Here is an 11,492-nt window from a genome sequence, read left to right as displayed (position 1 = left end):
ATTGCAGAGATACTGGCCACAATCTTCAAATTCCCCATAGATACAGAAGTGGTACCAGAATACTGGAGAATTGCAAATGTTACATTCTTGTTCAAAAAAGGATGTAAGGATAAATTCAACAACTACAGGCCAGTCAGTTTAACCTTGGTGGTGGGAAAGCTTTTAGAAATGATAACCTGGGACAATTAACAGTCACTTGAACAGGTGTAGATTAATTAAGGAAAGCCAGCATGGATTTGTTAAAGGCAAATTGTGTTTAACTGACTTGATTGAGGTTTTTTTTGATGAGATAGCAGAGGAGATTGATGAGGGTAATACAGTTGATGTGATGCACATGAACTTTCAAAAAACATTTGATAACATGCCACATAATAGGCTTGCCAGCAAAGTTGAAGTCCATGGAACCAAAGGGACAGTGGCAGCTTGAATACCGATTTGGCTGAGTTACAGGAAACAGAGAGGAGTGGTGAATGGTTGTTTATCGGACTGGAAGAAGGTATACAGTGGTGTTCCCCAGGGATCGGTTCTAGGGCCACTGCTTTTCTTGGTATATATGAATGACTTAGACTACAGGACACAATTGCAAAATTTGCAGGTGACGAAACACTTGGAAATATAGTGAACTCTGAGGAGGATAGTGATAGAATTCACGAGGGCATAGACAGGATGGTAACTGAACATGGTGTAATCAACACACATCTCCCCTTCTGACCTTTGATGGAAGGAAGGCTATTGACGAAGCAGCTGATGGTTGAGCCTGGGACACTGTCCTAAGGTATCCCTGCTCAATCCTGGCTGAGATGATTGGCCTCCAACAATCACAAACATCTTCCTTTGTGCTAGGTATGACTGCAACCAGCGGAGAGTTTTCTCCCTGATTTCCATTGATTCAAATTTACTAGTGCTTCTTGATGCCATACTCGGTCAAATGCCATTTTGATATCAAGCGCAGTTACTCACACCTCACCTCATGTATGTACCAAGGCTGTAATGAGGTCTGAAGCGGTACGGTCCTGGCGGAACCCACACTGAGCATCAGTGCGATTATTGATGACTAAGTGCCGCTTGATAGCACTGTCAATGACACCTTCCGTCACTGCGGTGATGATTATGAGTAGACTAATGGGGTACGTGCTGGACTCTGCCATCATTTAGCATTGGGATGTTTTTGAAGCCTCCTTGTCCAGTTAGTTGTTTAATTGTCCAACATTATTCACGACTGAATGTGCAGCACTGCAGAGCTTCGATCTGATTTGTTGGTTGTGGGATCGCTTAGGTCTGTCTATAGCATACATACAGTCCTATGTTGTAGCTTCACCATTAAAAAATCCGTAATAAAATGATAGTCTCAGTAATGATGATAATGAAACTTCCAGATTGTTGTAAAAGCTCATCTGTTTCACTAATGTCTTTCAGTGAAAGAAATCTTGGCACCTCATTTTTAGGTATGCCTATTGCTGCTCCTGGCATGTTTTCCTACACTGCTCATTGAGCTAGGGTTGGCCCCTTGGCTTGATGATAATAATAGAGTGAAGGAAATGCCAGGCCATGAGGTTAGATTGTGTTGAGTAGAACTCTGCTGCTGCTGCTGATGGCTCACAGTACGTCATGAATGCCCAGTTTTGAGCTGCTAGATCTGTTCTGACTAGCCGATTTAGCACAGTGGTAGTGCTACACAACACAGTGGAGGGTGCCCTCAGTGTGAAAATGTCTGCGTGGTCACCCCTACCAATACTGTTATGGATGAAGGCATCTACGATAGGTAAATTGGTGAGGACAAGGTCAAGTAGGTTTTTTCCTTTTGTTGGTTCTCTCATCACCTGCTGCAGCCCAGTCTGGCAGATACACCCTTCAGGTTTTAGCCACCTCATTCAGTAGTGGTGCTCCTGAGCCACACTTGGTGATAGACTTTGAAGTCCTCCACCCAGAATATATTCTGTTCCCTTGTTATCCTCAGTACTTCTTCCAAGTGGTGTTCAACATTGAGCAGCACTGATTCATTAGCTGAGGACAGTAGGTGGTAATCAGCAGGAGATATCCTTGCCCATGTTTAACCTGATGCCATGAGACTTCATGTGGTCCAGAATCAATGTTGAGGACTGCAAAAGCCACTCCCTCCTGACTGTCTACCACTGTGCCACCACCTCTGTTGCTTGACTGGTCTGTGGGACAGCTCTCCCAATTTTGGCAAAAGTCCCTAGATGTCACGGAGGAGGGCTTTGTAAGGTCAACCAGGCAGGGTGTGCTTTTGTCGTTGCCGATGCCTAGGTTGAAGCTGGGTGGTCTGTCCAGTTTTATTCTTATTTAACTTTTCTGTAGCAGTTTGATACAACTGAGTGGCTTGGTAGGTCATTTCAGAGGGTGGTTAAGAGTCAACCACATTGCTGGAGTCACATGTAAGCTAGACTGGGTAAGGATGGCAAGTTTCCTTCCCTAATGGACATTAGTGAACCAGATGGGTTTTTACGACAATCTGGTAATTTCATGATCATTGCTACTGAGATTAGCATGTTATTCCAGACTTATTAAATGGGAAGTCATTTTTACATTTAAGTCTAGGAGATAATGTTCAGTACTTGGTGTCAGGATTTCCACTTGTTTCCAAGTGAACTTTGATAGTATAAAAAGCTGTGTTTTTCAATGCAGTATACTAGAGAGAAGAGTTGGCATTTACAACTTCCACAGAAATTCATGTGGCATACTGTGTGCATGAATGGAGGGGAGGAGGGAGGTAGATCGATATTGAGCAGAGGCCAGATGCTGATTCACAGAATGGAAAATATGGATGAGATTTCAACCTATCAATCAGTACTCACTAATACAGCAGATCTAGATTAGGTTGTCTCTCTGTATTAGGGAATAGTGTGCAGCATATGGGTCCGAAATGAGAATATGAGAAAACAAGCATTTAAGTCAACCCCTTTTATTGCAGATCTGAACAAAACTGTAGGTCAATTCTCAAGATAAATTTGTAAAACACAAACATTATGGCCATTGCCACTGAAAGGGTCTTGGGACAGAGTACAAATTACTGCTTCAATGTTTACTTCGAAGAAACATTTAGAAATAGCTTTTATGTTATCAAAGGCTGCCCCAATTGCACATTATGTTTTCTAGTTAGTAGCTCTACCATGCAGACTAGGAAAACACCAGGTTCAAAAAACTGTTTGTACTAAATTAAGTAGTCTTTGTCAGAGTGGCGGTAGGTGAAAATTTATCTGTACTGCCTTTGCTAGTTGCTATCCAGTGACACCACCTGTAAACGCAATGTGTAGGCATCGGGTGAGTAGAGTATGAGGCTTGGTTGCAATGGCTTGCAACTGAACAGACTGCTGACACCCACTGAGATCCAGGATGGTACAAGAATTACACTCCGCCCCCCCCCCACCCAACACCCCCACAACCCAATGTTTTTCAAAACCACAATTTAGATGGAGCAGAACCTTAGCTTTCCTGACCATAGGATACCTCTAACCCAATTGCCAGCAGGATGCAAAACTCATCACATGGAATACGGAGTCTCTGAGAATTATCAGGTTGTCCCCCAAAAATATTGTATTGGAGGGTGAATCACTGTAAGCAGATAATGAAGCCTCTCATTAATTTCTACCAACTTTCCAACTGATCAAATGAAGATATACTAAACAACTGAATGCATGATTATATTATTGTACAGGTACACCGCTATGCATGGAACCAAGGGGGAAAAAAAAAAACTGAGGCTACAATTCCATCAAGACCATAAATCAGCAGGGCTGGGGTTGAGTGTGAATGCCCAAGGCAAGCGATCATTTGACTGAATGTCTTCTGCAGTGTTTTTCCAAACCATGTGAAGACTGAAGGAAGAAGGAAAAATTTAGTCTTCCTACAGAATTTGTGCTGCTATCTTAAAAGGCTCCATAATATGTATATGCTTATTATATACATACACTTTTTTTTTTTTAGAAAGATGATTTTACACACACATCCTCACAAAACAATGCAAATTTGTTACAAACAATCCATTTATTGGCTTTAAAATAACCAAACAGTACATCAAAAACCACTTCTTTTTGGCACTACCCTATATAGTGGTTAAGTCTTTGACATGTTATGAGCAATCACACAATATGATCTGACCTTCTAACCATAGTTTATCATGCTAACTGTCCAACAAAGGATAGTACATTTGATGCTGCCATGCCATATATTATAACAAATGCGTAGCAATTAGAGAAAGCAAATAAAGATAAAAGAATTGGATAAAAAGACTGAAGATAGAGACGCCTTAAAATTATTTAAACACACCAAGACCAGCAGCATGATAAACCTACTAAAAGTCTGGCAAAACTGAGGGTTAAAATGCATTTTCTTGAAAGGATAAACTCAACAACCATGAGTATAGCACATGATCTGAAGACAAAACCACTATTAAGTTTACACCATTGCATCTACAAAATGAAACTCAACAGCAAATATCACAATACCATGTCTTCAAAGATTACATTTTGTACAAATGTATTAGCTTGTCTCCTGTTTCTACAGTTTTTACATTTCTTTTACAGCTCTACATGTAAGTTATGAAATAGCCAGAGGAGCTGTCAAGAAATTGAGGATGTTTCAAGCAAAAACTGTACAAGTATTTTACAAATTCAGCAGTGATTTTTGTTCAATTACAGTATCTTTGTAAGTAAGCAAAAAAAACCTGTCTATATAGTTAAAATTTTACTGAACATTTACATACATATACAATTTCTGCTGTTCTGTGAATTCTTATGTATTTAAACTAAAAAAGATCTGCATATCTTTAAAGGAACAAAAAATTAGTATCTGCAGCTTCTTGGGTCTTCAGAAGATTTATACGGTTAATGGGATTCTCAGGCATATGTACAAAAACAAATGTTCTCCAATGTTCATTAGTAGTAGCACCAACACTCCTTTCCATTAGTGTCAACAGAACTACTGTCTAGGAGAAGAAAAAGGGAAAAATGTGGTGAGATCTAAATTGGTCTGATCCCAAATGTCAAAGACAACCATATCAGGTTTAAAGTTGGAGCAGAAATAAAATGTTTGCTCTCTTCTCCTCTCCCCCTTTACTTGCCAGTCAACATGTTCCTCCACCAGAGATTGGATCTGTACATTGAATATTTGATCATGTAATTGATGGATTAAATAATTTTATTACATCAGCTGTTATTGGCAGGTGAAGTGTACAATAAAAATATTGGTGACATCAAAATGCAGCTGATCAGGAATGGAACATCACAAATGAGTTAGGAACACTGCCAAATTCACCCAAGAGATGAAGGCCCGAATCTGATTCACACAGATATGATAGAAAGCTCTGACTTTTGGATTAAGACTTCAAAATCACAACCTACTCACTAGTGAGTGTGAATCAGAGCACATATTCAGTAAACTTACTGAATTGGCAGCTCACAGAAGTTAAGGGAGAATTGAAAAAGAAACACACTCTCCCCAGACTGGAGATTAAAAGGAAGGAAGGAAAGCGACTGCCTTTGAATCATAGAGCATTGCAGCACAGAAGCAGGATCATTTTGCACATTAAGTCTGCATTTGTATTTTTCTCCTCATTCTCAAACTCCATATCCTTTAATATTTGTTTTCTAAATACTACTCAATTCCATTTTTAAAAAAATTATGGATTCTGGTTCACAGTGGTTTGTCAAAGAATTCAACATTCTAACCACAACTCGTGTAAAGACATTTATTCTATTCCTCCCTTTAATTATTACCTTAAATTTCTGCTCTCTTGTTACGTCTCATTAATCAGTGGAAACAATCCCTCACCATTTACCATATAATAACCCTTCATAATGTAGAAAACAACTTGAATTATGTGGCACCTTTAAAGTAGAAAATCAACCCAAAATGCTTGATGAGGGATTTTTTTTTTTAAAAAGAGGGATGCATCAGAAGGGGAGACCAACAGGATGGTCAAAGAGGTGGTGGTTTACAAGTAGGGCTTCAAAGGAGGAAAAGGAAGTGGAGAGGTGGAGGGAGTATAGAGGGGACTGCAGATTGAGGCCTCTACTGATGCATAACCGCCAACAGTGGGGTAAAACGAGGAAAGATGTACAAATGGCTGGAATCAGAGGAATGGCGAGCTTGGGAGATGGCTGCAGGAGGTTAGAGATAGGAACAAGCAAGATAGGGAGCAGGTCAGAAGCTGGGAATTCTGTGGCGAGTAACTCACCTCCCGACTCCCCAAAGCCTCTCCACCATCTACAAGGCTCATGTCAGAAGTGTGATAGAATACTCTCCACTTGCCTGGATGAGTGCAACTCGAACACTCAAGAAGCTCGACACCATCCAGGACAAAACAAGCCCAACTGATTGGCATCCCATCCACAACCTTCAACATTCACTCCCTTCACCACTGATGCACAGTGGCAGCAGAGTGCACCATCTACAAGATGCACTGCAGTAACTCACCAAGGCTCCTTCGACAGCATCTTCCAAACCTGTGACTTCTACCACCTAGAAGGACAAGGGCAGCAGATGCATGGGAACACCACCATCTGCAAGTTCCCCTCCAAGCCACACACCATGCTGACTTGGAACAATATCGCCATTCCTTCACTGCCGCTGTCTCAAAATCCTGGAACTGCCTTCCTAACAGCACTGTTGGTGCACCTACACCACATGGACTGCAGCAGCTCAACACCTTCTTTTCAAGGGCAATTAGGGATGGGCAATAAATGTTGGCCTAGCCAGCGATGCCCACATCTCATGAAAGAATATATAAAATAAAATTCAGTGAGGACAGGGTTGATAGATGAGCAGCATGGATACTGGGAACAACATTTTGAATGAACTGTAGTTTACGGGGTGGTGGGGGTGGGTGGTGGGTGGAAATGGGAGGCTGACTAAGGGAACATTAAAATAATTTGTCTAGTGGATGACAGTTTAAATAGCAGATGGGCTGAAGTTGTAGTGCAGCAAAGCTATATTATAGAGGTAGAAACTATGGAAGAGGAGGGCATGGATTTGGGAGCAAGAACATATTCAAAGACTCTAGAGAGGAAAGAGGTTGAAGATCAGGTAGTGGTTTGCAAGGAGAAAGGTTTCTTTGGAGGAAGAGGGTTTGAAAGGAAGTGGTACAATTCCTGCAGAGTGGGAACTATTTGCAATGTTAGCTAACATGCGGGGTTGTGGGGGGGCAAGTTGGGTGGGCAGCTGTTTACTGAGAATAGAGTCAGAGGAGCAGGAGGTAGGAAGTAGGAACGGAAGGATGAAAGAGATTTATTGGGCAAAGGGAAATGGGGAGCAGCACAGGCAGTTGAATGGATGATCTCTAGCTCCTTGGCAAAGTCGTCCATAAGCCCTTCACACTTACTGTTAGCGTAACAGGAAGGGAAGGCAAGAAGCACCTGAAGGGGACTGCCTTCAGTCTGGAGTGCCAGGGAAAATGTACACATAAATGGACAGAGAGACAATTCCATTTAGTTACAGTGTGTCAGGGATTAGAAGATCATGTCTTGGTCGTAGAAGGAGATGAATAGTCCAAAGCTGAAGTCTGAGGCTCTGTGTTGGAATGAAGTCGACTTTAGACTGTGTAGAATCCTTTGCTATATTTTTTATATTTCTCCTAGCTTTCTTTATTATGTGAAATTCTTTTTAGCACTGAATTTGACCTTATAGCTCTATTCATGGTTTTTTTCTGCTTTAGCTTTACTGGAATATACTTAATTTGTATCTTTTCCATCCCCTATTCAAATATTTCTCTTTGTTTATATTTGACAAGTTTCTTTCCAGTTAATCTAAGCATGATCCCTTTTTATTTCATTATAATTTGTTTTATTTTGCTAGCCAACTATCCTTACCTTCACTGTTTTCTTTCCATTTTTCATAGAACTTAATTACGTTGTAATCACCATTTCCTCAATAATCCTAATTCCTCTCCTCCATTACCCAGAATCAGGTCAGGTAATGCTTCCTTCCTTGTAGGAGCAGCAACATATTGACTAAACACTAAAAAAGTACCTCCCTCTCCTCATCACAAAATATTCCCTTATCCTAGTCTATTTTTGAATAATGAAAACCACCTATCATTATGCTGTTGTTAATGCACATCTCTTTAATTTGTCTTTCTGTACAAAGCATAGCTCATACCTCTTCAGCCTATCAGAAAATATCCTTAATTTTGTCATTTTAGGTTTCTTGGGTCCAGTACTTTTAAGTCTTCACTGTCCTCTTGAGCCACTCATATGACATGGATCACAGAGGCAGCCACATACACTGACAGTGTTTTATTGATTTTAATGTAAACAGGTACTTTGGAATAGCTCTGGAAGCTGATCCAGAGATGCACAATCTTGGAAAACACATGAGTATACAGCAGCATCCAGTCATCAGTGCTTTTCAATTTACAAAACTGTCCTCAGGCCAATCAGAAATGGTGACACACAAACACACAGCTGATGTAATCACCACATATACAGCCCCTCAAACTTGGGGGCGTCAGTGAAGCCAAAAATGCACTACAAAAGTAACAATATTATTCAATAGGTTGGAGATACCTTGATAACTCAAAAAACAGAGGGAGATATCTTTGTACTGAAAGTAGCCTACCTCCTCCTTCATTCTAGGGCCTTAGAGAGGAAACTACCTTACATTTAATGCATATTATACCTGACCTGGGAGCACTCATCAAAAAAGCGGAAGAAAACATCTTTCCCAGTATACACAAAAACAATTTAATCAATGATCCACCTCAAGACAGAATTCAAACAGTAACCAGTTTGGGGAGAGGAGGAAAGAGGAAGTCAACACAAAAATCATACAAAGTTACAAATAACTTATTTCATGAAACAGATGTCGGCTACAACAGTTACACTAATTAAAGTTATGCTTTGCTACACAATATTGAAGTTCAGGAGACTTAAGTAAACTCACTTCAGTTCAGTTTTTGCAGCTTTATATCAGTGCCACACTCCAGATCAACTGTTATTCCAAATGTAATGTGGCATCGCAAATTCTCCAAAACCTTTCACAATACACAGGAATATCCACGATATACTCTTGAAACACAACCCACTCCCTCCCAAAAATTCAGCATATTATTTGCAATCTACTGTATATCAGCAATAAACTAACAGATGATAACAGGACAAAACAAACAATGTATTTTGTAAATATTTGACTTCAATAGCTGTTATACCTCCTTAGGCATAATAACATGGTGACACAAGGAGGTCTGCAAGAATCACTAACTGATCATCTGTGAACTGCTGTTTATGTTCTTGCCAGTTATCGTGATGGGTTCTTCGGAAATTAGACAATGTTTTCTTTACAGTTATCTGCAAAACAAAGCAACATTTTAAAATACCAGACTGAATTATATAAATGTATATTCTTAAAGCAAAGGAAACCAAAAATGAAGCAAGCAAATATCTCAATCTATGCAGTCACTGAAAAACATAATGGGTTGCAATTTGCTGAAAAAAACAGCACCTGAATAACGCATACCATTATTGATGTACAAATCTGCCAACAGCTTGTGGTGAGGAAGAGATATCCCGTGATACAGCTGCTGGACCATTTGTGCCATTTGCTTTGCAAAAACAGCATCAGACCCTTAACCGCACCATGAATTTCATGATGTTGCTGCATTTGCACATTAATTTCCATTAAGCACGTCACAGAAAATTAAGTCTAATAATTAATCGTGTAAGTACACTTTCCAACACATGATAATTGTTAATGACTGATAATCAACCTCTCTGACCCAGAAAGTGAACAATTAAAAGTGTAGAATCTCATTCCTACAGGTAGTCAATTGTTGAAGATTTTAAAAATGTAAAATTTTATTTTAAAAATCTTGCTTTTCCTTTTTGTCTCCTTTAGTCCAATCTTTCCTTCCTTCTTATTTCTCTTTCTGTACCCAATTTGAATTCACCCACTCTAATTCACCCTCCTTCACAATTCTTACTTTTATAGATAAAGGAGATATACTGTTTGTCTCAGCTTTCACCAAGGTCCCAGGTGCCCTGTTGCACCTGCACATATCAGCTCACACTTCCAACACCTTACAGGACAATTTTGTTTTGAGTTGATGGGTGCAGGAAAAGGTCTTAACTAATTGAGCACATTGCAAGATGGTCTGCTCCAGCAAATTATGGCCCATTATATTTTTATATTTCTATAATGTGAGTTGACGTCTTTTTGTTGAGCATGTTTATAGTCCAAAAGCAGTACAACTCATACATAGCAGGGAAAAAATTATTGTTAAGAACACGTGGGCAGCTTGTTAATGCTGCCATGGACCTGGGAGAACCAAGCTGTGGTGCTCGTACAATTTTTTGTTTTCCATAGAGGTAGATGTTACTGTTTCCTCTCAGCACAGAAGAGATCAGTAGCTAAAAATTCAGTATCAACCTGTCTTTTTCCAAACAACATGGCTGCACATTCCTGCTCTAACTCACAGCATCCCTGTGCTGTCCGATAATCCTTTCCTTACTGATTAAAAAAGGTATATTAAAAGAACTCCGGAAAGCTTTTGTTATTTATAGCAAGTGATACATTGAATTCCAGAAGAGTTGGAGTTTGTTTAGGTTGCAGCATGAAGCTCAGCCAAGAGGGCACTGGGAAATCAAGTATGGAAGTAACAAAAAGTTTTAATAGCAATTGGCGTGAAGAATAATAATGGGTGGTGGAAGGAATCGGTGGGTCTTGGTAACATATGAGTTTTGAAACTCAACTCAGGGCCAAACAGGGCAGTAAGGCGGCACAAAGTCTATTTTATTAACGACTTGGATGAGGAAGTCGAAGGGTGGGTCAGTAAATTTGCAGATGATACAAAGGTTGGTGGAGTTGTGGATACCGAGGAGGGCTATTGTCGTCTGCAAAGGGACTTGGATAGGTTGCAGTGCTGGGCTGAAAAGTGGCAGATGGAGTTTAACCCTGAAAAGTGTGAGGTCGTCCATTTTGGAAGGACAAACACGAATGCAAAATACTGGGTTAACGGTAGGGTTCTTGGGCATGTGGAGGAGCAGAGAGACCTTGAGGTCTATGTGCATAGATCGTTGAAAGTTGCAACTCAAGTGGATAGGGCTGTGAAGAAGGCATATGGGGTGTTAGCGTTCATTAGCAGAGGGATTGAATTTAAGAGCCGTGAGGTGATGATGCAGCTGTACAGGACCTTGGTAAGGCCTCATTTGGAGTACTGTGTGCAGTTCTGGTCGCCTCATTTTAGGAAGGATGTGGAAGCCTTGGAGAGGGTGCAGAGGAGATTTACCAGGATGTTGCCTGGAATGGAGAATAAGTCTTACGAGGAAAGGCTGAACATTCTAGGCCTCTTCTCATTAGAACGGAGAAGGATGAGGGGTGACATGATAGAGGTTTATAAGATGATCAGGGGAATAGATAGGGTAGACAGTCAGAAACTTTTTCCCCGGGTGGAGCAAAGCGTTACAAGGGGTCATAAATTTAAGGTGAAGGGTGGGAGATATAAGGGGGATGTCAGGGGAAGGTTCTTTACCCAGAGAGTG

General features: G+C 40.4%; 1 protein-coding gene across 4 annotated transcripts in view; it reads right to left on the bottom strand.

Annotated features, from left to right (window-relative positions):
* Window positions 1–2,907: 2,907 nt before the first annotated feature.
* The window catches only part of LOC137376413 (proteasome activator complex subunit 4-like), a 227,538-nt gene continuing 218,953 nt past the window's right edge, over window positions 2,908–11,492 (bottom strand). For all 4 annotated transcript variants that reach the window (XM_068044928.1, XM_068044930.1, XM_068044929.1 and 1 more), the window contains 2 exons: window positions 9,164–9,302; window positions 2,908–4,945 (listed from right to left, as the gene is read on the bottom strand). In XM_068044928.1, coding sequence (XP_067901029.1) covers window positions 9,168–9,302 — 135 coding nt within the window. In that variant the 3' untranslated portion in view covers window positions 2,908–4,945; window positions 9,164–9,167. The remainder of the gene's footprint in view (window positions 4,946–9,163; window positions 9,303–11,492) is intronic.

This window comes from Heterodontus francisci, chromosome 13, assembly GCF_036365525.1.
Source record: "Heterodontus francisci isolate sHetFra1 chromosome 13, sHetFra1.hap1, whole genome shotgun sequence".
NCBI lineage: Eukaryota > Metazoa > Chordata > Chondrichthyes > Heterodontiformes > Heterodontidae > Heterodontus > Heterodontus francisci.
Note: the sequence above shows the minus strand (reverse complement) of the source record. Positions and strands in the feature narration are given on the sequence as shown.